The sequence below is a fragment of the Chlorocebus sabaeus genome, chromosome 24 (assembly GCF_047675955.1).
Source record: "Chlorocebus sabaeus isolate Y175 chromosome 24, mChlSab1.0.hap1, whole genome shotgun sequence".
Lineage (NCBI taxonomy): Eukaryota > Metazoa > Chordata > Mammalia > Primates > Cercopithecidae > Chlorocebus > Chlorocebus sabaeus.
In genome coordinates, this window is record NC_132927.1 from 46,103,127 (window position 1) to 46,128,350 (window position 25,224).

The 25,224-nt window shown below is 46.2% G+C and overlaps 1 protein-coding gene across 1 annotated transcript in view; it reads left to right on the forward strand.

Annotated features, from left to right (window-relative positions):
• SUSD6 (sushi domain containing 6) overlaps positions 1-15,952 on the forward strand; it is a 103,685-nt gene extending 87,733 nt beyond the window's left edge. Inside the window, exons 3-6 of the mRNA XM_007987118.3 lie at positions 4,270-4,467; positions 5,470-5,608; positions 9,529-9,947; positions 11,796-15,952. Of these exons, the coding sequence (XP_007985309.3) occupies positions 4,270-4,467; positions 5,470-5,608; positions 9,529-9,947; positions 11,796-11,821 (782 nt within the window). The 3' untranslated portion in view covers positions 11,822-15,952. The remainder of the gene's footprint in view (positions 1-4,269; positions 4,468-5,469; positions 5,609-9,528; positions 9,948-11,795) is intronic.
• The last annotated feature ends 9,272 nt before the right edge of the window (positions 15,953-25,224 follow it).

Sequence of the window (25,224 nt, forward strand, 5' to 3'; positions counted from 1 at the left end):
TTTCTTTTCTTTCTTTCTTTCTTTCTTTTTTTTTTTAAACAGAGTCTCACTCTATCGCCCAGGCTGGAGTGCAGTGGTGCAATCTCGGCTCACTGCAACCTCTGCCTCATGGGTTCAAGCAATTCTTGTGCCTCAGTCTCCTGAGTAGCTGGGTCTAGAGGTGTGCATCACCACACCTGGCTAATTTTTGTATTTTTAGTAGAGATGGGGATTCACCATATTGACCAGGCTGGTCTCTTACTCCTGACTTCAAGTGATCTGCCCACCTTGACCTCCCAAAGCGCTGGGATTGTAGGTGTGAGCCCCTGTACCCGGCCTTTTCACATGTTCTTAGTGTCTTAAAATGACTTGCCTTTTTTTGGGGGGCACCCTTTCTTCTTAGGTCTCCTTATTTCTTCTTTGAACCTGGAGCAGCATCTTATGACATACTTCAACTTATTTCTTTTCTATGACCTTCATAGATGGGCATAAAAGAATTTTTGTACTCAGTTTATTTTGCCATACTGAAGTAGTGTTGTCTGAACCTGAGGTTCATTGCCCCACAGCCATGGAAAATTAGGATGTAGACACACCAGAGTGAGGTTAAGAGTAGAAGTTTTATAAGGGAAAGGAAGAGAAGAGCTCTCTGCATAGAGAGGGATCCCAGAGAAAATGGAGTGCCACTTCTGCAGTAAAATGAAGAAGGTTTTATAGATGAACTTGAGGAGACCATTTACATAGGGGACGAAAGATTGGTTGGACCAGGTGTGCCATTCGCATAGTTGTAGAATAGCTGGCTGTCCCACCCTAATCTTTTGTTATGTAGATAAGTTCTCTACCTGGTGGGCACCGTGTTGCCTGGTCCTTACTGTACACGTGGTGTCAAAGAAAAGGGAAGATGGAGCTTCCACGTTGAACATACCTGGCTTCCAGGTAGCCCTTTTCTATTGGCACAGCTGCTGGCATTCACCTGTGCAAGCTTCCAGCTTGCTTATCTATGCAGCTCGATTTGTCAGGCTGCTCTTTGTTAGAAAAGAAACGATTTTGAGGCTGCTTTTCCTTAAAAGGGAAACCTTGCTGAGGACTCTTTTGCCCTCACTATCTGCCTAAATAATTTCTTTCTAGCTCCTGTATCAATACTAGGATTGCTATAATGTTGACATATTCTAAGGGGTCTCTCTTACCTCTAGTCCCTTTACATCAAATTATAAATTTGCTTTTCTTATAATGCTACCCTTCTCAAGAACTTTCAGTGGCTTCCCCTTTTCTTTGACTATAATTATAAATATCTCCTTTTGCAAGGAAGGTCCTCTACAAGATGGTTTCATCACTCTTCATGTTATTTTTTTGGACTTTTAAAAAATTATTCAACCCAGCCAAACTGGGCTACTTGCTATTCTCTGAACTTAACCTACATTTTCCCACTTCAGTGCATTTACTTCAAACTATCAGCTCCCTTCCTGATGAAGTGAAGCCCCATCTGAAATGCTCCTTCCTCGGAAATCCTTTCCTAGGCTCCCCTATTCCTGCTTTGAACTTCGTCTCTTGTGGCACAAATCACATTATTTGACATGTGTTAGAATAAATTTGTATATAGAGTATCTTTGGAAGAATGTGGTAGAAACTGGTGCAGTGCCTTTGAAGAGAGGAACCAAGTGACCAGGGGACAGGAGAAAGGCTTACTTTTCACTGTGTACTCTTTGAATTTTATACCGTGTATGTTTCCCATGAGTCTGTTTTCTTTGTTTTGTTTTGTTTTTTGGTTTTTGTTTTTTGTTTTGTTTTGTTTTTTTGTGTAAGTATTTTAAATAACAAAAACCTGATCCCTAAAACATTACAAGAAAATACTGGAGAGTATGTTTATAACCTCAGAGTATAGAAAATGTCCTTAAACCAGAAACCATAAAGAGAATGATTTTTTAAATATATGTGTGCACTTAATGGTCATATCCCTATTTGGCAAGAAGGACCTGAGGTGCTTATATTTTTATCCTTTTTCAGAGCATAGCACAGTGACCCCCTACTCAGAATCAATAAGTATTAGTTGAATTGAAATGAAACTGAATTGCAAGTCACTTCTTTGCAGGCCTCACTCTTTTTTTTTTTTTTTTTTTTTTTTTGACTTATCATGAGTGCTAGGTGACCTCCAGGGTCCCACTCAAAGATTCTGTGGAGATGTGCATTTTATGGAAAGAGATACCCAGCGAAGCAGGAGTGGCTTTAGAATCAGCAGCTGTTCCCCTGAGACTATCCTTCCCAGCACATTGGACTTGTGCGTGGGTCCTGCCTGCTTTCAGGAGCTGCCCTGGGGTGCTCAGCATTAATTATGCCGAGGAAATGAACCAATTAGACACAGTCCTAGGAGAGCCAGGGAGTAAGTCAGGGAGATCTGTGGCAGGTCTGCTGCCCTGAACAAAAGAGGGAAAGCGTAAAGGCTAAAGCGGTTTGCGGAGGTTTCTTTGGAAATCTAACTGGCCAGCGCTCTGAACTACTTAGCCAAAGTTAAAGAGCACCAGAAGGAGTGTTTGTGTTTGTCTTCCTCCTTTTCAAGACCCTGGTGGTGGAGTAGAATAGGGACAAGTTGGGTTCTTAGAGGGGACTCGGGGGAGCTTACTGGGGCTCATCTCCTAGTTTCAGAGAAGCTGCCAGACTTCTCTGGATCCCTGTGGCACCTACCCAGCTTTGTTTTGTTAATAGCCTTTTTAAAATGGCATTTTTTTTTAGTGGCATCACCTAAAAAAAGAAAAGAAAAAGTGTCTTTTCTCCCCATCTCAAGTGATAAGCAAGTTGAGGGTAGGGAGCCATCATCTCTTTTTCATTTGATGTCCGCTCCCCAACCTGGCTGGCAGTCAGCTTGCTTAACAGCCATTTGTAGATTGGAAAGAAGTGGCATGGGTGAGAGAGGCTGTGAGCGCACAGCTGCAGGGTGGTGTGGTCTGCCCATCTTGTGGATGAGAAACTGCCTTATCTTGGACAGTCAGGCACTGCGGTGTGACTCCCAGTCACTCGAGGCCTGTTAGAGGAAATGAGAAAAAGAAAACGACCGTTCTTATTCTCATACAGATGTCCTTGTGATATTCAGGATGGGGGCAGGGTATTCGTCAGCAAAATTGAATTTCCTTTAGAAAACTTTTGGTCTTTGTTGCATTCATGGTTGCCTGGCCATTCTACCTCGCCCAACATTCCAAACAGTGATTCTTTAGTGCCCCCACTTTTACTGTTTTGGCTGGTAATGCCCAGCAGTCCACCACCTGGGGACTTCAGTTTTGCAGTGTGTATCCAGAGTGGAATCAGAGGCTGTCCTTTTCCTTCTCAGGGTCACTCAGATCTTCCAGATCCTCTGACTTACCATTCCTGCAACTTATCAGCGTTCCCACCACACCTAGGCACTGCCTGCCATCTCCCTAACCAGTTTCAAGAGGGCAAAGGGGAGGTAACCTTGACACCCATACCCCTTAAAGGCCGTGCCCCTCATGGGGTAGAAGCAGTGTCTGCTAGTGGAAAGAGCAGAAGTTTAGGATCAAAAGATTTGAATGTGACCCCAAGCCTGATATTTACCCTGCTATAAGCTTGGCTAAAAGTCACTTAACTTTTGTGGCCCTCAGTGTCTTCATCTTCAAAGGAGAGTAATGATAGCTGTCTCACAGAGTTGTCAGGACAAATAAGATAGGAGGTGAAGGTGCTTTTGAAACTAGGCAGTCCTGTATATCAGTGGAAAATGTGGGATTTATTACAGGATAGAGACAGGTGGTGCCATTGACTACTATAGTCAGAGAATGGAAGATGCACAGGGGGTTTGGGAAGCCTCCCAGGGAATCCATCAGAAATCCCCTCTCAGGCCAAGAGTGCACGTTTTTATTATATTACGGAGTCTTTTCTGACATTGATAGTGGAAACAAGGCCAACATTTTACCTCCTTTCACTCTGATTTACTGTGTGTGTTACAAGCTTTATTACATAATACAGACTTTATTAAGACATATTATGTCTAGATCTCTATAGGTTCAAGACTTTATAGAGTCGGCTGTTAATATATGGATGGAATTGTCTTAAGGCATGGTGGGGAGGGAGGGGAAATGTTGCAAGCAGCCACACTTCCCCTGTTGCCAGTGTACTTCCCCTCTGTCTGTGGCAGCCTGAGTTTCCAGGGTTTGGTTAACAACTCCTCCAAGGAAAGGGTTCTTTGCGCCTCTTGTGTTTCCTGTGGAGGCCTTCAGAGCTGCGTCACTGAGAGCAGACTCCTACTGTATACCTCACCACTGTACCCCTGCGCTCTCCCTGTCTTTGCAGTGTGCCCCCTACCACCGGAGCCAGAGAATGGTGGCTACATCTGCCACCCCCGGCCCTGCAGAGACCCCCTGACAGCGGGCAGTGTCATCGAATACCTGTGTGCTGAAGGCTACATGTTGAAGGGCGATTACAAATACCTGACGTGTAAGAATGGCGAGTGGAAACCAGCCATGGAGATTAGCTGCCGTCTCAACGAGGGTCAGTCTGGCAGTTGAAAAAGGGATGCTGCTGGGGTTCTGCTTTCTGTTAACTCACAGGACACAATGCATGCTTCCTCCAGAGCACCTTTTGCTGTGGTGCAGCCCAGCCCCATTTGATGCTCTGCAGCCTCCCTTTCTTGGGTCTTCATGTCTTTATAGAAGATACTTGAGGTTGCTGGTGCATGTCCTATTGCATTTCATTGAGCCATCTGCCCTGCTCTGTAAAGCCCCTTTGATGTTCAAGATCTCTCGTTCGCCTGACCAAGTGCTGGTGATCCTTGACCATGTTCTGCTCTCACAGTGAGCACAATGCTAATACCTTCTCTAGTGTCTCTTCCATTTCATTTTTCCTTGAATGGAGCTACAGACCAGCTGGACAAAAGACTTCCCACCCTTCCTGCTTCCTCCTGTCTTGCATGACAGGAAAATCCAACTGCAGAAAAGTGTGTCACATGACCATCTTTGTGCTTCCCACTCAGGCTTCAAGACCAGAGCATGTTTAACCCATGACACCCCAAAAGTGGGTGGGAACCAACCTGAGAGTTACAATTAAAGCTGTGGATCTTAAGACAAGGTTTTATTACAGCCCAGTTTCTGTAAACTAATCCTGCCACTTGGGGAGAACATAGGTAGAACTTAAGATGGTGGAAGGATGTGCCCAGTTAAAAGGTCAAGTTTACAAACTTGCTTTTGAGGATGGGATCAAAGTGGTTTATAAAGGTAAAATCTCTAGGGTTAAGTGAGTTTATGTATCAGATGGACCTCAAAGATTGGAAGTGAAGGGAATTTTTATTCAAGAAACAGGATAGGGAAATGGTCCTTTTCCAGGAGAACTGTGTATACATAGGTCATTGTAAGCTGTTATCCCTGAAATGACCCTGTCCATAGGATGTCTATATTGCCTCATTCAGGAGGCATTTGACAAGATCAGCTGTGGGGCCCGTCAGCTGTTTTGTGTATTTGGGTACAAAACCCTTCTGATGATGGCTTGTTTTTATAGATAAAGACACCCACACATCACTTGGGGTCCCCACGCTGTCTATAGTGGCTTCTACTGCCAGCTCCGTGGCGCTCATTCTCCTCCTCGTGGTGCTGTTTGTGCTGCTGCAGCCAAAGCTGAAGTCTTTCCATCATAGCAGGTGAGCCCAGTGGCAGAGCTGCTGTGAGACAGGCAGGTGCAAGCATCACTGTGGGGGCCAGTCTTTGGTGGAGGGTTGCTGGTGGCCTGCCAATCTCTGTGGGTCTGTGTGTGTCCAGGGAGTGGGGAGGACCCTGCCATGTGTTAAACTCCTAGATGTGCCTAGCGTTGTGCTTATTGCTTTGCATACGTTATCTTAATCCTCATAGGAACATTGCAGATGAGGAAATTGAGGCTCAGAGAGGTTAAGTTATTCACTCAGGGTTATACCTCTAGATGACAGCAGAGCTCAGAACTGAAGCTGGGCGCAGTGGCTCACGCCTGTAATCCCAGCACTTAGGGAGGCCAGGGTGAGCGGATCACCTGAGGTCAGGAGTTCGAGACCAGCTTGACCACCATGGTGAAACCTTGTCTGTACTAAAAATACAAAACAATTAGCTAGGTGTGGTGGCACGCACCTGTAGTCCCAGTTACTCAGGAGGCTGAGGCAGGAGAATCGCTTGAACCCATGAGGAGAGTTTGCAGTGAGCCGAGATTGCACCACTGCGCTCCAGCCTGGGAGACAGAGTAAGACTCTGTCCCATAAAAAACTGAAATCTGTTCAATTCCAAAGCCATGTCATTTTGCCTACACCAGTGGTTCTCAAAGCGTGGTTCCAGCAGCATCAGGATCATGGAACTTGTTAGGATCAACCAAATGAGAAGTTCTAGGGGTGAGGCCCAGTGATACTGTTTAACAAGCTGTCCAGGTGATTTTGATGCACACTTAAGTTTGTGAGCCACTATCCTGTACTCTTGGTTCCCAGTCCTGGCTGCAATATAGAGGCACCTGGGGGAGTTTAAAAACAAATATCAACACTTGGGCCTCCATTCCCATTCTGATTTATTTGGTTTGGAATGGAACCCTGGCATTCACTTTTTATAAAAAGCTTCTCAGTTTTTCTGTGCAGCTAGGATTGAGAAGCACTGCACCACACTGAGAAGAAACAGAGGAAGTGGATTTTCTTGCCTGCCTTTATCAGTTTCCTTTTCCAGTCTAGTGCTTTAGCCACAAGTTGTCTAGGGGCGGGAGCATGAAGGGTGGAGCTGATGGTGCTGGCCCTGCGTGGATTCCCAATGATGGACTTTTCTTCCAGGCCATTGTGGCTTCTGCAGTTGCTTGGCCCTTCCTGGCAGTTCCTCATTCCCTCTTGAGGAGTAACATTTTTAATATATCTTCACAGTCCTTCATCAGTCACTGTTATAACTCACAAACATAAAAGGCCAAACTAAACTGCAGTCAGTAAAATGTTCCAAGTTTGGATTTACAGACAAGGACCAGGCTGGATTTAATCTCTGTGTACTATGTGTGATTTTCTTTCTTTTGCTTTGTTTTTGGGAAGAGGCTAGCAGTTATTTTTAAAGGCTATTAATTAATAGGATGAAGAGAATTTGAAGGGGATTGTTTACTTGAAATAATCAGCTATTTCCACCTAAAGTCAAACTGATCAGTTCTGCATCTCATCTACATTTAGGGAGTTTTTCCCCCCACTATAGTTAACTTGTAAGTTTGTTAAAAGTAACTGGCTAGTTTTGCTTGATTTGAGGGAAGATTTGGTTTTCATTGTAGACCCCATTTAAATTTTGTGCTATGTACATATATTACTTTTTAAGCCAAACACTATTTTGAGTAACAAAAATCAAGCGCATACCCATGTACACACTGCTTTCTTTTTTGTCTTTTTCTGAGACAGGGTCTCACTCGTGTTGCCCAGGCTAGAGTGCAGTGGCGTGATCACGGCCTACTGCAGCCTCAACTTCCCTGGGCTCAGGTGACCCTCCCACCTCAGCCTCCCTAGTAGCTGCGACCACAGGCATGTGCCACCATACCCAGCTAATTTTTTTGTATTTTTTGTAGATACGGGTTTCACCATGTTGCCAAGCTGGTCTTGAGTCCTGGTCTCAAGCAGTCTGCCCACCTCAGCTTCCTAAAGTGCTCCCATCAAATTTTCCCTGCCTTCCCAAACTCTCTGCCACTTCTCTCCTCTCAGAGTGTAGGTAGCACAGATTTTACTTCCAAGAGCAGGTGAGGAAATTGAGAACTACTCACAGCAATCTAGCAACAATAATATGGTCCAGCAGCAGAGCATCTGTATTTCTTGAAGTGATGAGCTGAAAGGACACAGCATCACCTAGGATTGGCCTGAATCCAGTCCTGAGAAAACTATTAGACAAGTCCAGATTGTGGGACATTCTTTGAGACTGCTGGCCTGGACTCTTAAAAAAAAAAAAGTCAATGTAATGAAAGAAAAACTGGTGGACTGTTTAACAGATTAAATGAGATGAAAGAGACAGGACAATTAAATGCAATACATGATACTTAATTGGGTCCTGGATGAAAACAAAGACGACTGCGGCCGAAGTAGAAATATTTTTGGATAGTTAGGAAAATGTGTGTTATTGTATTACCCAAGGTTGAATTTCTGGGATCTGATAATGTAGTTAGAAAGGATACTTTTAGGAAGTGTATGTTAAGTAACGTCTTCACCTTACTTTTAGATGGTTCAGGGAGAAAAAGGCATATTTATGTGTATAACAAAAGTGATCCCCAAAAAAGGTATCTGCATGACACGTATGATGTTGAATAAAAGAAGCCAGAAACAGATATATACTCTCACAAATTTACTTTGTTATCCCATTAAAGTAAAGATTAAAAATATGCAAAACTGTCTGGGTGCCATGGCTCATGCCTGTAATCCTTTGGGAGGAGGAGGTGGGAGGATTGCCTGAGCCCAGGAGTTCAAGACCAGCCTGGGCAACATGGAGAAACTCCGTCTCTACAAAAAATTGGCCAAGCGTGGTGGTGTATGCCTTAGTCCCAGCTACTTGGGAGGCTGAGGTGGGAGGATCACCTAAGCCCAGGACATTAAGACTGCAGTGGGTTGTGATCACGCCACTGCACTCCAGCCTGGGCAATAGTAAGACCCTTTCTCAAAAGAAAAACAATTTTTTTTATTTAAAAAAATATGAAAAACTAAACCATAGTGTTGAAGGATTCATGTTTAGGTAGTAGAACTGTTAAAATAAAAAGCAAAGAAATGATTTTCATGAAAGTCTGGATAGTGATTACTTTTTGTGGTGAGGCAATGGGAGTGATTTTGGGACAGGTGCAAAGGGTCTAGGGTCTGGGCAGTGTTCTTTTTCTTGACCTATGTAGGAGTTTTATACCAGTGTTACTTTTGGAGTAAATCAGCTAGCTGTACATAGATTTTTCTCGTGTTCTCTTTTCTGTATTTGTGTTCTAATTTTTTAAAGAGTTTACAAAGTTAAAAAAAAAATGAAGCAGTATGGCTGAGTCAGAACAAAATTATTGTGATTTCTAGTCCAGTATCCCACTTTAAGGCCATAGTGCTTCCCTATTTTTTTAACGGCTTTATTGAGATATATTCCACATGCCATACAATATACCTATTTAATGTGTACAGTGAAGTGGTTTTTAGTATATTCACAGATATATGCCACCGTCATTCTCTCACTTTCTTATCTTAGCCATGCTCAATGAATGCTTTTATTTCTGGGTCTCTAGGCTCCTAGTTTTTCCACAGGGCAAAAGGGCCAGGTGCCTGTGTACCCAGAGGTTAAGAACACAGTTTTTGGAGGCTGATGGAACTGGATTCAGATCCTGGCTCCATCCTTTACCAGCTGTGTGATCGTGGGCAAGTTAATTAACTTCTCTGAGCCTCATTTGCATTATTGGCGAATCCCTACCTGAAAGGGCTGAGGTGAGAATCCAGCATGATAAGATGTTTAAAATTCTTAGTGCTTTGCCTGTTACATAGTAAGTGCTCGAAACTGGTGGCTGCTGCTATTGTTATTCTTATTGTACTTGTTTATCTGTGTGTTTATTCTAATTCATCCTTTGTCTTTTCCTCCTCCACTCCAGGCGTGACCAGGGAGTATCTGGGGACCAGGTCTCCATCATGGTGGATGGAGTCCAGGTTGCACTACCATCATATGAGGAGGCTGTATATGGCAGTTCTGGTCACTGTGTGCCACCCGCTGACCCCAGAGTACAGATTGTGCTGTCAGAAGGGTCTGGGCCCAGTGGGAGGAGTGTGTCAAGGGAGCAACAGCCGCCGGACCAGGGGGCCTGCTCCTCTGCAGGTGGAGAGGATGAGGCCCCAGGCCAGTCTGGACTATGTGAAGTCTGGGGCTCAGAGACTGTGATGGTGCATCAGGCAACCACCTCTTCCTGGGTGGCCGGCTCAGGGAACCGCCAACTGGCACACAAAGAAGCTGCAGATTCAGAGAACAGTGACATACAAAGCCTTTTATCCCTCACGTCAGAGGAGTACACAGATGGTGAGTGGTCTGAGCTGAACATGAATTATTAGCTGCTCAGGGTCCTTGCTGGGAGTGAGGAAGTACTGTGAGCCTCTCTAATAATTGGTATATTTTTAGCAAAAAAAGATAGTACCTGGGATATTTGCCTACAAAATAGAATTTCACCCTCAGAGTACTGAGTGGGGCTTTGGGCTCTCTATAGTGAGACTTTTCACTGTTGCCCATGAATTTTGATCATTTGGAGTCTCTAAGGCCATTCATGGTCACAGAGCCTTGCTAAATCAAAAGATAGACAGCTTGTTGGAGTTGCGGATGGAGTCTGTCCTCTTGTTATAAATGTTATGTTCCTGAAAGGTCGGGAATGACAAAGAGGCATAGGTTATTTTACGGAAAAATGAGAGCCTATCCAAAGCAGACAGCTGCTGCTTTCTAAACAGGAGTGTTCCGGGTACTCTGCTAGTTCGTTTGCTTGCACTATCTCGTTAAACATCACAATGATCCTAAGACATAGGTGTTTATTGACATCCCCATTTTACAGCTGAGGAAACTGTGGCTCAAAGAAGGTAAGTCACTTGGCCCACTGGTAAATGGCTGAGCTGGGATTTGAAGTCAGATGCTGCCTTCCAGCTGGCTCTAGCACCCTTGTGGCAAACAATCATAGAAATTATTGCCTCCTGATGTTTCTGCCTTTGCCAGAGCCCAGTTTACCTTGGCCTGAGTCTGTCACTTTGAAAGCTATCTTTAAGGTAAATCCCAGTGTGGTTCAGGATGAGACTAACCCTAGATGCCCCTTTCTATAGTGAAGACTTGTACACTCAGAAAGCTTCCCTAAAAGAGCCTTAGAGGAAACTTTATGCTTCCTGGGTATCCTGGGCATAGTAAATGTCTAAGGTTTAGAATATCTGAAAGCAAAGAAGTTGGAAATTATTGAAGGCAGATCATGTTTATGGAGCTTCCTGGTTATCAACAGCTTGCCTTCCTTTTTCTTGGTTGGCCATTAAAATAGTTGACCCAGGTTTGAATCTGGAAGCCAGTAACCCCACAGTCAGCCACATATATTGTGAGATGTGTCTAAGTGTATATCATAGCCCTTATCCTCCCAAGGAGCCAAGGTGGGGCCCTCCTCTTCCTCCTCTTCCATGCTACCTAGCTTTGTTTTTTGTATTTAACAAGCATTTTGAGAGGCCATCTTGTGCCTAACGCTGGATTAGGTTTCAGGGGTGATACAGAGAAAATATGAAATGTGCTATCTTCCTGCATGGAGTATCAGCCATTTGGGAAGATGGTGGGGCCTATACTCAAGAAATAATAGAACCAGGAATTGTAGCATCTATGTCAAAATGAGGGGTTCAGAAAACAAGACCCAGAAGTCAGTGAGTTCCTTGCAGGCCATGCCTGAGCTGTTTGGGACTGATAATATCCTAGGAAGTTGGGAGCTTGAGGCCCACAGCATATGAAGAAGCTGAAACCAAAAGAGGGGAAATGATTTATCCAAAGTCACATGACTGGCAGATCGCTTTAGGAGGCAGTGGGACTTCACAGGGCTTTGTAGCCTCATAGGGTAGAATTAGGAGAGAAAGGGAAGGGACTAGACCAGCAGAGCTAAGGCAGAGAGCAGAGAGGAGGGTGGTTTGAATACCAGGCTGAACATTCAGTTTTGTTTCACATAGACAGTGAGAAAGATAAGCTAGAAAGTCATAAAAAGGAAGTAGGGAGTTTTTGCCTTCCTAGACGTGTATGAGTGGGACATTTACTTTCTTTAAATTACGGGCTATGTGGGATAGCCCCTAATTTGCAGTGGGGTCGAGAGTGCTCTGGAGACCCACACGAGGTAACCACTGTGCTTTTCTTCTGGTCTTCCTGCAGATATTCCACTGTTGAAAGAAGCATGAGGGCAGCGGCTAGCCTTTCCTCTCTGCGAGGTTCTCTCAGCCCTTCCTCCCTCTCCCTGTGGGATTGAGCACCCTGTACTCTCCAGCCACCTTACCTGGATACCTGAGCTGCCACCTGTGTATCTGTGTATCTCTGAGGGCCCTGTAGGCCCACCTTGCTGGAAACTCAAGGAAGATTCTCACCATCTGCCTGTTGGACAGTTAGAGGAATTGGCTCTTTGCCTGGCCCAGCCTTCCCGTCTGTTGGAGACATATTTGAATGTGCTGGATCGAACCTTCCCTTTTCCTAAGCCTCTGGGTCCCCTCCAGCCAGCTCTTTGGCAGCAGCCCCCACCAGCTCCTGTGGGCCTGAGTGCTGCTGTGTTTACTTGTGCCTTTCCCCCACCCTGTCCAGTTTCCCTGTCATGCAGGCTTGTTGCTGTCCACAAGCCTTAGTGGCTGCACTGCTGCCCCCTGCCACACAGGGGGCCAGGCCTGGGTCTATCCTGTTTCCTTTGAAGGCTGCCCCTGCTGCCCTTTGCAGGAGCAGATCCAGGTGTGAGAGCTCTTGAGTCAGGAGTGGCAGAAGTGGCTCTAACTGGGGTGAGAGTGTAGTCCCTGGGCTTGCCCTGGGTTGACCCTGGTGGCACATTTCCTTGGCCGAGGATGGAAGATTCGGAAAATGATGCCCAAGCTGGCCCAGGACGCAGCCATCTGGCCCAAAGGCGCAAGCTCCTGGCCTTGTTGAGTTGAGTGTTTCCAAGAAGCATCCAGAAGATCCCAAGGGAGAGAAGGAAAATGGCTGATAATGATTGTCTTCCTAATATGCAAGTTCTCACTTCCTACTTACAGCGTCGGCCTTCCTGGCCTTGTCTTTTTTCTGTTTCCCTGGAGTATAAGGGGAAGTTGCATGCTGCCTCCTGGGTTTTATCCCAGATAGCTCTGGCTTTCTTGCTACCCACAGGGGCCTGGGGCAGGAAGGAGAGTTGCTGAGATGCCATGGAGTGCCCATCTGGTCACTGGCAGTCTAGGCAGGTTGCCCCTTTCTGGGTTTGTGGTGACGGAGGGGAGGCCGAGGGGCGCAGACTGAGTCCCCGGGTGGCTGCAGGCAGCTCTAGCCCAGTCCTGAGGATCCTCCTCACCATGGTCACGTGCCTTAGTAACTGTGCCCAGGAAGTGGCCTGCTGCTTGCTGTGCTGCTGCTTTTCCTAGTTCTGCCCTTCCCTGCCACCACTCGCATGTCACGGCTGACAAACGATTCCTTGTCTTCCCTGGCCCCCTGGGGGAAGGGCTGAGAAACAGTCCATGTGCACCCTGACCTTATGGCCTGAGGTGGGCAGAGGGGTGTGGAGTAGCCTGGAGTACAGGGCCCTGGGGGAGGAGCCCGCTGATGAGGGGCACTCTCCCATAGCCATGTGTTGAATGCTAACTAGGCTGGGGTGGACGAACTCTGCCAGCTGCTATCATCTTCAGAAGATAGACGCAGCAGTAAGGAATGTTTGTTTCGCTTTTTTCTGAAATTTTCTGAAGCACTGTGGCTGGGAAACTTCGAAGCGGACCCTGTGCTGCATGTCTGCTCCTCCCCTGAGCCTCTCTGCTTTGGGGTGGTAAAAATAATAAAAATCCCAGTATATTTTTCAGTACCTTACCTAACAGGGTTGGCTCCAGGCGTGGGTGGCCTAGAAGATGAGGGGAGTGGTCTTCTCCCAGCCTGTTACCCTCTTACCTCTTGCCTCCGCGCTTACACACGCACTTTACCACCCAGTCATTCCCTGGCCTCTTGCTGCCACTTGTAGTCTTCCTTCCTTCCTCTCAGGGTAAGGGCAGTGCCTGCTGTGCCTGTTGGCCACTCCCACACTTCCCCTCCCCCAGGAGCCCTCATCTGCTGTGCTGAGTCCAGGAAAGCATAGTTAGGTAGGGAGCTGGTCAGAGAAGGTGCTAGAACCAGAAGGCAGATGAGACTAGCATTGGCCCACCTGGAGAGGTGTCCCTAATGGCCCCAGTCGCCTTACCACACCCACAGCAGTGCCCTTGTCTTCCTCCAAAAAAGAAAGCAGGGACAAATGGGGGAGGGGTGGTAGTCCGAAGACTCACTACTGAGCCTTCAGCTTTTGTTTTTCACTGTTTCAAAACCTGAATTCTATTCTAGAATGGTTTTAAAATGGAAGATCTTGCCTTTTTCTATCTTGTTACTCTGGGGTTTTTCCCCACTAAGAGATTGCACTTTTTGTTTGGGGTTTATTCAGCTGCATAGATGACCAGCTTGATCCCTGGTAAAATGAAAAGCCTTCCTTCTCCTGAAACCACTTTCCGCCCTGCCCTCCACTTAACAACACTGAGGAGCGCAAGCCCAGGCTTGCCCACCTGGTAGGAAAGGAAATCAGAACAATGGGAGCCTTGGCTCCTCCCCTCCTTCTTGTCACTGGCTTTGATGAGGCCCACTTCCCAGAGGCTCCTGGGCCTGTGAGTACAGGAGCTCATTCTCCCCTCGCTACTGAAGTCTGTGACAGCTTCTTCCCCCAGTTATTTCTCTTTCTTCCAAAGCAGTTTCTTCTTAACCATCAGCCATGTGCTGCTATTTCTAGGGCTTCTGGGCTTTGTCCCTTACTGAGGGATTAGGGTCTCCACAGCTGCCTTGAGGTGGGGCCTGGCTGAGAGACAAGGGCAGCAGCAGGTGGCAGGCTGTTAGAAGAGAGGCTGCCTAAGGAGCCCGGAGCAGGTGGAAACAGGTGGTAGAAACCGGCCACAGCCCTGCTTTCCCGGGCTCACCTCTAGGGCATTCCAGCAGAAGGCTGATGCAGGAGAATGGCCAGCACCAAAGGACATTTAAAAGAGTTTTTGGGTTTGTTTTTGTTTGTTTTGTTTTGTTTTGCACACTTGAGCTGACGGTTTAATATCCTGGTGACTTGCAGTCACATTCTAATGACTTTCAAGGGCCAGAATATGGTGAAAATCACTTAAAATATCCGTCCCTTCCATGCCTTCGTTTAGCAGGTGGGCTCTATCTTTTGCCATTTCTGTATTTTATGTGCTGTGTTCCCGTTTCACTGGGTATGAACTGTGAAATGGACGGAATCCTGGCCACTTTATGAGTTTGGTTTTATAAGGCATTTCAATGTACATTCTATAAATACAAGCACTCCATTTGCAAACAGATCTTAAGCTAATATTTTCTTTCCCATTCATCTTGCCCTCTTCCTCCTCCTGCCAGCTTTAAAGTTCAGTGGAGAAGCCAGATGGCAATTCAGACAAAGGTATACTCTTCCTGCTTCGTGGGTGGTGGCACGGGAATAGATAGCTCTTAGCCCTTTCCCTCCCAGTCCCAGCTGAGCACTCAAACCACTTGGTTCCCACATAACATTGTCGCCTCCATTTCTGAGGAACATCCTTGCATAGAGAATGAAATATGCTGCAAACATTTCTGCATCCTTACTCCTCACCCTCAAAGAAAAAAAAAATGGCCTAGCAGGGAAGCAGCATGCAGGCTTCACAGCTTAATGCCAAGGACAGCGAGTGAAGCTAGGAGCTTCTTTTAGGCCTGCTGGGTCTCTAGGCTCTTGGAATAGGGACAGTCATTATTGGTGCCCCAAGGTGGGACTTGGAGAATATTTTGCTTGGCATATGTTTGGTCTGAATGATATAGTTGCTGGTTCCCTAGAGAGGAAAAGGTGGCAGGCCCAGCTTTGCTGGGAAATGGCTCTTCATTTCCCGTTGAAACCCTAGTAGAATTGTGAATGAAAACCCCAAAGTTGAGCCCCTCTGCCAAGCAGCAGAGCTAGCAGAAGGGGATGCAGGGGCAAAGCACTCAATTGCCAAGCAAGGAGGAGAGATGTACGTGGGCTGTGTGGCAGTCCCCACACCCTGCCCTGGCTTCTTCAGGTTATCGCACCACTATGGAATCCTTTGCAGAATGGTACTCATATAATGGTTTAAAACAACACATTCATAATCGGCTCTGTGCAGGATGTCACTCAATCATTTTGGGTTTGCTTTATTTTATTTTATATATATATATATTTTTTGGTATCCTGTACATTGCAGTGGGTGTGAAGATAGTATTTTAATATTTGTACAAAGTTTAATTTAATTTTAATTGTTCTATGTATATAACTGCATTTCTAAATAATTAAAAAAAAGTTCTTATGAAGGCAATTATGGGAAATGTAATCCTTCCTGAAAGCTTTTGCAGAAACCTTAGATTGAAAGAGGATATGTGGGCCGGAGGTCATGGAAGGATGAGGCACTAGCTCTGTAGGGAGGGTGCCTGGCAAGAGGTGGAGGAGCCGGGATGGAGAGCACTTTGTGAGGCCAAGGTGGTTGGATCACTTGAGGCTAGGAGTTTGAGACCAGCCTGGCCAACATAGCAAAAGTCCATCTCTACTAAAAATACAAAAATTAGCTGGGTGCAGTGGTGCATGCTTGTAATCCCATCTACATCTACTTGGGAGGCTGAGGCCGGAGAATCACTTGAACCGGAAGACGGAGGTTGCAGCCAGCTGAGATTGCACCATTACACGCCAGCTTGGGTGACGGAGCGAGACTGTCTCAAAAAATAAATAAATGTAAAACAGAAGTCTTGGCCGGGCACGGTAGCTCATGCCTGTAATCCCAGCACTCTGGGAGGCCGATTCAGGCAGATCATGAGATCAAGAGATTGAGACCATGCTGGCTAACACAGTGAAACCCTGTCTCTACTAAAAATACAAAACAAAAAAGAAATTATTCGGGTGTGGTGGCGGGCACCCATAGTCCCAGCTACTCAGGAGGCCGAGGCAGGAGAATGGTGTGAACCTGGCGGGGCGGAGCTTGCAGTGAGTCGAGATCACACCACTGCACTCTAGCCTGGGCAACAGAGCAAGACTCTTGTCTCAAAAAAAAAAAAAAAAAAGTCTTGGCGACCAAATCTTCAGTATGGTGGGGTGCAGGTGCTTGGGCAAGGGAGGGATGACAGCAAAGGGAGGTTCAAACCAGGCAGAAAGCCAGCACGGCTTCAGTGTGGCAAGGAGGGCATTTGAAATGAGCTCACAGAATCAAGGCTTTGGATTATATTCCTGGAAAGAGCAGATGTCTTGGAGCAGACGGGAAGAGAGAAGGAACTGTGGTGATGGCTCCCAAAACACCAAGGGTTTCAGGAAGAAGGCAGTGAGGCTTAAAAAGTTAAAATAAGGGAAGCATTCTATTTATCTGGGGAAACTATGGCAACAATAGGCATTGCTGGCAATTCAGTGGGCAGGAGCAGTGAGGAGGGCAGGAACACAGGGAGAAGTGGTGGGAATGCATTCGGGGAAGCCAAAAGCAAAAGATAGCTGGCAACATGCCAGGATTCATGTTGATGCGAGCCAGTGTCTACTGAGTGCTTCCGTATGTACCAGGCGCCCTTCTAGGCTCTTGGCCTGCAGTAACTCCAGATCTGGCAGCTGCACTAGGGGATGGGCATTCTGATTAACTCTGACTTTGCAGGTGAAGAAGCAGGCTCAAAATAGTGTAGTGAAGCTTTATTATAAAGTCACACAGTTCTGAAATATGGAAATTGGGACTCAAACATGATTGTCTCACTGCCCAGTGTCTTAATATCTGCCTTAAAGAACACTGCGCCCAGCATGCAGGCTTCTTTATGTTGCAAGAACAGAAAACCCCACTGTCTTAAACCACAATGCGCAGCTGATTCAACACCCAGCACCCCACTTCCAGGCTAATTCTACCAAGACTTGGCTTGAATGACATCATCTTCTTTCTCAGAAACTCTTCATGAGTCTTGCTTTATTGTTCAGAGTAGGAAAGAAATCACAAACCCTCAGTAGTCATTTGTTTCAAATGCCCAGTTTTACAGATGAGGGCACTGATGTGCATGGCTGTACTCTGATTTGATCAAGACCACACGGCTAGTTGGTGGCAGAGCTGGGCTGAAATTCCAAGCCCCTAGTCCGGGTCCAGTGTGTGTCCCTGTCCCACCATCTTCAACAAGTCCACTCTCTTCTGCTTGGCTTTGGAGCCCGGCCCCATCCTGTTCTCCAACACAGCTTCCCTCTGCCTCCTGAACACCTATGACTCATTGTGTCAGAGTATGCCAGAGTCACTGTGGCTCTCTTGGCCCTGAATGCTGCTCCTGGGGAGGTTGGAAGGAGGAGCAACACCTGAGGACAAACTCCTGTATTAGTCCATTCTCATGCTGCTATGAAGAAATAACATGAGACTGGGTAATTCATGAAGAAAAGAGGTTTAGTTAACTCACAGTTCTGCGTGGCTGGGGAAGCCTCAGGAAACTTACAATCATGGGGGAAGGTACCTCTTCACGAGGTGGTAGGAGAGACAATGAGTGCCAAGTGAAGGGGGAAGACCCTTATAAAACCATCACATCGGCCAGGCGCAGTGGCTCATGCCTGTAATCCCAGCACTTTGGGAGGCCGAGGCGGGTGGATTACCTGAGGTCAGAAGTTCGAGACAAGCCTGGCCAACATGGCGAAACCCCGTCTCTACTAAAAATACAAAAGTTAGCCAGGCGTGGTGGCTCATGCCTGTAATCCCAGCTACTTGGGAGACTGAGGCATGAGGACTGCTTGAACCTGGGAGGCAGAGGTTGCAGTGAGCTGAGATCGTGCCCTTGCACTCCAGCCTGGGCAATAGAGCGAGATTCAGTCTCAAAACAAAACAACCAAAAACAAAAACCAGCACATCTTGTGAGAACTCACTATCATGAGAACAGCATGGGGGAAATTGTCCCCATGATTCAATTACCTCCACCTGGTACCGCTCTTGACACGTGGGGATCATTACAATTCAAGGTGAGATTTGGATGGGGACACAGAGCCAAACCATATCACCTCCTGAGGCAGCCTAGGTATCTAGGGGAAGTTCTGAGAAGCTCTTCACTCCTTTCCTAGTTCCTTCAGATCAGGGTCTGGGTAGGAGGCAAGGAAAAAAGCCCCAGTAAGAATAGGGAATACTTCCCAGAGTTCAAGACCTGGGGCAGCACTTTATTTTCCTTCCTGTCTTGATCTCAACCTGAGGCTGTGGCCCATCTGCAGCCTAGACTATGGAGAGGAGACTGGGGAAGGAAGAGAGCTGCCTCCTTTATCACCTGCTTCCTCCTCACTGGGTGACAGGCGGCCTCTTTCCCGTGCATTGGAAGTGGCAGGAGAGGAGGGAGCTCAGAGGCACGGGTAGTGAGACTCTGGCTGGCCAGAGGCACAGCTGCTGAATCCCCCACTCTGATAGTGGCAAGGCCCAGCTGAAAGGAGACTCCTTTTCTCCACAGACCTTGGAATGGGAAGAAGGGATCACAGGGAGATTCTGAGTGGCCCAGTCCATGGTAGCCGCCCAGGGTGGGGGAAATGGCACTGTCCCAACCTTCCCCACTCAAGTGATCCCAGAAGCCAAGCTGCATATGGAGCGAGTCTCACGGTCTATCTTCAAGATGAGAGGTGACAGCAGCAAATGCAGTTGTGCCCCAATAGGGACTTTGGTCTGGTGGGGAGCATGTGGGGGAGTGTCGGCTCCACAGGACATCTACCACACATCTTCCCTTTCCCCAGCCTTCCTTGATGTTTGCTGAGCACCTAATAGGTTCCCAGGACTGGGTAAGGTGCTTTAAAGATACTATTTTAGGCCAGGAGAAATGGCTCATGCCTGCAATCCCAGCACTTTGGGAGGTCGAGATGGGAGCGATCACTTGAGGCCAGGAGTTTGAGACCAGCCGGGGCAACAGAGCAAGATCCTATCTCTACAAAAATTTTTAAAAATTAGCCGGGTGAGGTGGTTTGCACCTGTAGTCCCAGGTGCTCGGGAGGTTGAGGTAGGAGGATTGCTTGAGCCCAGGAGGTTGAGGCTGCAGTGAGCTATGATTGCTTCACTGCACTCCAGCCTGGGCAACAGAGCAAGACCCTGTCTCCAAAACCAAAAAAAAAAAAAAAGAGAGAGAGGTGTTCTTTTAATCAATCAACTCAGCCAGTCTTGCAACGCAGGTGTCATTGCCCTTTTTATAGGTGAGGACAGTAAGGCTTAGAGAGAGAGATTCAAGTACAGTCCAAGACCACATAGGCCATGAATCCTCAGCTGAGCTGGGGTTTGAATTCAGGTGTGCCACTCCAGACCTCTTCACCTTACACTGCTGACTCGCTCTCCTCTTCTACTCCCCAGCTTTTCTCCCTGGGTTCACCTGACCCCTTCACACCTACTATCCTACCCAAGAATCCCTGTCAGCAATGCCCAAAGCCAGGACACCAAGCCATTTAGAAAAATGCAGTCCCAGGTGCTCAACAGTCTCAGCAGTCAGGATGGGTTCTCGGTCCCTGGAAAGATCAGGCAAAGCCAGGAGACCCAGGCAGCCCATGTCTCCTCCCTGGGCCTTGCTTCTGAAAGGTGAGGAGAACGCTCTGTATTCTCAGGTCTTCCCGCTTCTCCTTGGCACTAGAGCTGGGGGCACTTGCCAGGCTTTTCTCTTTGTTACTGAAAAGGGAATTTCATCTGCTGTGAACCTGGGGTGAGACATGACACATTCCCAAGTTGAGCCTAGGTTCGTCCTTCAAGCTGCCTGGTGATGAAGGAGCATTACCGGGCTTGGGGACTGTCCAATCCCACACCCAAGAGGTGAACAGCTGCTTGGCATTTCCTGTGACGCTCCAGTGCCCCTAGAAAAGGAAATTTCACAAGCTAGGAATGTCCCGAGCAGGCTGTCTGGGACAGCATACACTGTTCTGAACCTGGGGGAGTAGATGATTCTATGGTTCTTCCTGCAGAGGTTTTGGCAAGTGTGGACTTCCCCATAGCAGAGGTTTCCTGGGGGAGTAAGCAGCCCTGCCTGCAGCAAAGGCAGCCTATTGCAGATGAAGCGTGCCAGCAGGGCTCAGCATCTGAAGGGACTGGGGTATGCGACAAGACTATGGCTCAACACAAATGCACCCAGCTTGGGGGCTGCCCTGGCTTCTGGGGTTGGCCTCTTGAGGGCCTTGAGCAGCTGAGCTCCAGAGACTTTTAGGGACTTTTGGCGCTGTAGCCTCTCTCTGGGAAGCCCATTCCCCATTCCTGCTGCAGTCCTCATTCATTGACTCATTTGCTAATTCATTCAACAAAACTTTTATTTATTCATATTCATTTTGAGGACTTTACACAAAGCCTGCTGTTAGGTTCTAGGAACATAGTGATGAATAAGACTCAGTCTTTGCCCTCAAAGAGTTTGCAGTCCAATAAGGGAGAAAGAGATTAGACAGCTTTCTAAAAGTTAAGGCAGAACTTAAAATTGAAACAAACAAACAAACAAAAAGCAAACCTATAATGATACACCAGAAAAGTGCTTGGGAGTGATGAGAAAGGAGCTAATTTCTTTAGGGTATGAGCAAAGATTCCCCAGAAAGGTGCCACTTGCACTGGGTCTAAATTGTTGTATTTTGATATTATTGATAGATAAGTAAGTAAATGAGGGGCTGTGGGATGGGAAGAAGAGGACTTTTCAGGCTGTAGAGACCCATAGAAGCAAATGTACAAACATCTTTTTTTTCTTTTTTCTTTTTTTTTTTTTTAAGACAAAGTCTTGCTGTGTTGCCAGGCTGGAGTGCAGTGGCACGATCTCAGCTCACTGCAACCTCTGCCTCCCAGGTTCAAGGAATTCTCATGCTTCAGTCTCCCGAGTAGCTGGGACCACAGTCACCCACCACAATGCCCGGCTAATTTTTTGTTTTTGTTTTTTGGTAGAGACGGGATTTCACCATATTGCCCAGGCTGGTCTTGAACTCCTGAGCCTAAGCAATCTGCCCATCTCGGCCTCCCAGAGTGCTGGGATTACAGGCATGAGCCACTGCGCCCGGCCAGATGTACTAACATCTAAAATATGAACCACATGAAACTGCCATTTTTGCAGGTTTTTAAAAAAAAAAAAGTTCAGATATGGGCAATTTTAACCTAACATATAATTGTCTTAAGATCTGCTCAAATTAGGGATGCCTTTCTTCTCTGCGTTAGACTACATTTTAATTATTTTAATCACAAGAAGGAAATTCCAGGACACCCAAAGTGTCCAAAGTCTTCTTGTCCTGGAGCCTATGCCCCACCGTAACAGAGCACTGAGCGTAGCTGACTCTTTGGTTACCATGAGCCAGCTCCTGCCGGCTGACTGCGGGAGGCGTTCTGAGAAATCGCGTGAGCTGTTCAAGTCTCCAGGACGGCACCAATGCACTTGTTCTTCCAGGCGGACAACAGAAGGACGCCCACAACTCATAACTAAGTTCCTGCCAGCAACAGGCAGGCAGCTATTCTAATGCAGAAATGTTTTGACCCTTTTTAATGTTTTCCATAGGGCGGAAAATGAGAGACAGAAGTTACACCCATTTACAGCATTCTCTCCTTGTTAACTTTTTTCTATTTTTTATTATAAACATTCAAAAAAATCAAGTTATCTTATAATAAGAGTAATACATATTAAAACATCAGAAATAATATTTTTTCACCTCAGGTTGGGAAAAGAAAAGGCTTAAAAGTATCCAGTAGGAGTGTAAATTGGTACGTTGTCTATGGAGGGCAGTTTGGCAACAACCATCAAAATTACAATGTGGGGCCAGGCACAGTGGCTCACGCCTGTAATTCCAGCACTTTGGGAGGCCAAGGCGGACAGATCACCTGAGGTCAGGAGTTTGAGACTAGCCTGGCCAACATGGTGAAACCCCGTCTCTACTAAAAATACAAAAAACTAGCCAGGTGTGGGGGCGCCTGCCTGTAATCCCAGCTCCTGGGGAGGCTGAGGCAGGAGAATCGCTTGAACTTGGGAGGCGGAGGTTGCAGTGAGTCGAGATTGCGCTACTGCACTGCAGCCTGGACGACAGAGACAGACTCAGTCTCAAAAAAAAAAAAAAAAAAATTACAATGTAGTTCCTTATCTTCTTCCCTTACTGGACTCATTTAGTCCTAAAGACAATAAGTGAGGGCAGAGCAGAGAGTTACATATTCAGAAAGAGGAAACGACCCCAACCAAAACAATCAGAATGAACCCTACAATACCAGATTGGAATTGGAGATATTGATGTGAACTTACGGTTTTCAATATACATAATTGATACAGAAATAAATATAGAAGTACTGTGGGTTTGCTGGTATACACACAGTCACACTCATGCACACACACACACAGATTCCCCAGCTCTTCCCAGAGGACTTGCTAGCAGTGACACTCCAATAGCAGTGAGTACACCTGGCATTCAGATCTTTGCTTTAAAATAGTATTTTCAGCCAGGTGTGGTGGCTCACATCTGTAATCCCAACACTTTGGGAGGCCGAGGCGGGTGGATCACTTGAGGTCAGGAGTTTGAGACCAGCCTGGCCAACATGGTGAAACCTCATCTCTACTAAAAATACAAAAAAAAAAAAAAAAAAAAAAAAAAAGTTGGGAGTGGTGGCACATGCCTGTAATCCCAGCTACCTGGGAGGCTGAGGCAAGAGAATCACTTGAACCTGGGAGGTGGAGGTTGCAGTGAGCCAAGATGGTGCCACTGCACTCCAACCTGGGCGACAGAGGCTCCATCTCAAAAAATAAGTTAATTAATTAATTAATTAATATTGTCCTTGAAAAGGACCCAGGGATCCTTGGAGAAATGGCTGATTCCAGAGCTGAGGCAGGAAGACTGCGAGATGAGCCTGGAACATATGGTATCAGAAAGCAAGAAAGTGGTCAAAGAACGATAGGGACATGCCCAAAAGACTCCCATTGAAGGGGCTTCTTCTGGCCACATCAGGGACATTTTGAGCGTCAAAATAAATAATGATTATCATGGATTATAGTCCATTGAATAAAACAGAAGACCATGAATCCAGAGAGATAAATTTTACAGTGGAGACACCCAGCAGACATTACTTTCATCTGTGAAACAAATCAAATTCGTGTACCACCTGACAGGAGGCACCAAGTGAACACAGCGTCACTCCCATGATAGTCCTACAGAATGCAACCTACACTAATAATGGAAAAGAAAATGAGACAGACCCAAAGTGAGTGATAGTTCACAAAATAACTGGCCTGTAATCTTGAAAATGTCAAGGTCATGAAAATCAAGGGAAAATCTGAGAAACTGTCCCAGACTGAAGGAGACTAAGAGACATGAATAAAAAGAAATTAACATATGATTCTGAACTGGGTCCTTTTGCCATAAAGATGTTACTGGGGCAAAACTCAAATAGGGTCTGAGGAGTCAATGGTAGTAATGTCTCAGTGTTGACTTCTTGATTTGACAGTTGTGGTTATGTAGGAGAATATCCTTGCCGGTGGGAAACACACATTAAAGTATTGGGAGGGGATTGGGAAAAGCACTCTCAAATGCTTCAGGAAATGTTCTGTAAATTTGTGATTATTTCTAAACAACATTATGTAGATAATGCACTCTTTGAAATGATATGAAATTCTTTCACCCTGGAAATTGTATGACTTAGTTTGTTCCTGTTGCTATAACCCAATACCTTAGAGTAAGTAATTTATAAACAATAGAAAGTTCTCACTGTGCTGGAGGCTGGGAAGTCAAAGGGCGGGGCACCTGCAAATTTGGTGTCTGGTGAGGGCTGCTCTCTGCTTCCAAGATGGCACTTTCTGGCTGCATCCTCTCGTGTGGAAGGGCAAAAGGGTTGATTCCTACATCCTCACATAGGAGAAGAGATGGAAGGACCCAAAGAGGCCTGGCTAGTGCCCTCCAGCACTTTCATAAGGGCATGAATCCCATTCTCCCAGGTGGAACCCTCATGACCTAATCACCTTCCAAAGGCCTCACCTTTCATACCATCACCTTGGGGTTTAAGTTCCAACATATAAATTTTGGAGGGACGCATACATTCAAACCATAGCATTCTACTTGCAGGAATTTTTCCTAGAGATATCTTGTTCATATGTGTTACATATAAGTTACTCAGTGCGATGGTTTAATAAAGCAAAGATTTGAAAATAACCTAAATAATCACCAACATGGGCTGGTTAAATACATAGGATATATCCAAACATAAAATGCATACAGAAAAAAAAAAAAAGAACAATACAGCCTGGCACCAATCGCAGAATACATTGTATGAAAAAGGCCAAGTATGGAGGAATAGAAGAAATAGGCCAGGTATAGAATAGGCCAAGTATACAAATGCAATCATTCGTGTACAAAAAGAGAGAAACAGTGTCAATGTGCTTGCTTCGGTATGCACAGAGGATGTCTGTAAATACACCGCAGACATTGAGAGCGCTGGGTGACTCTGGAGAGAGAGAGATTCTGGTGCTTGGGAGAGTCACATGGGAGGAAGAATCTTCTACACCCTTTTGTACTTCAGAATTTTGAAGCAAGTGAATGTATTACCTGTTTAATAAATTAATTGAACTAAAATTATATATTAAAAAGTGAAACGCTCTGGGCACAGTGGCTCATGCCTGTAATCCCAACACCATGGGAGGCTGAGGCAGGAGGATCTCTTGA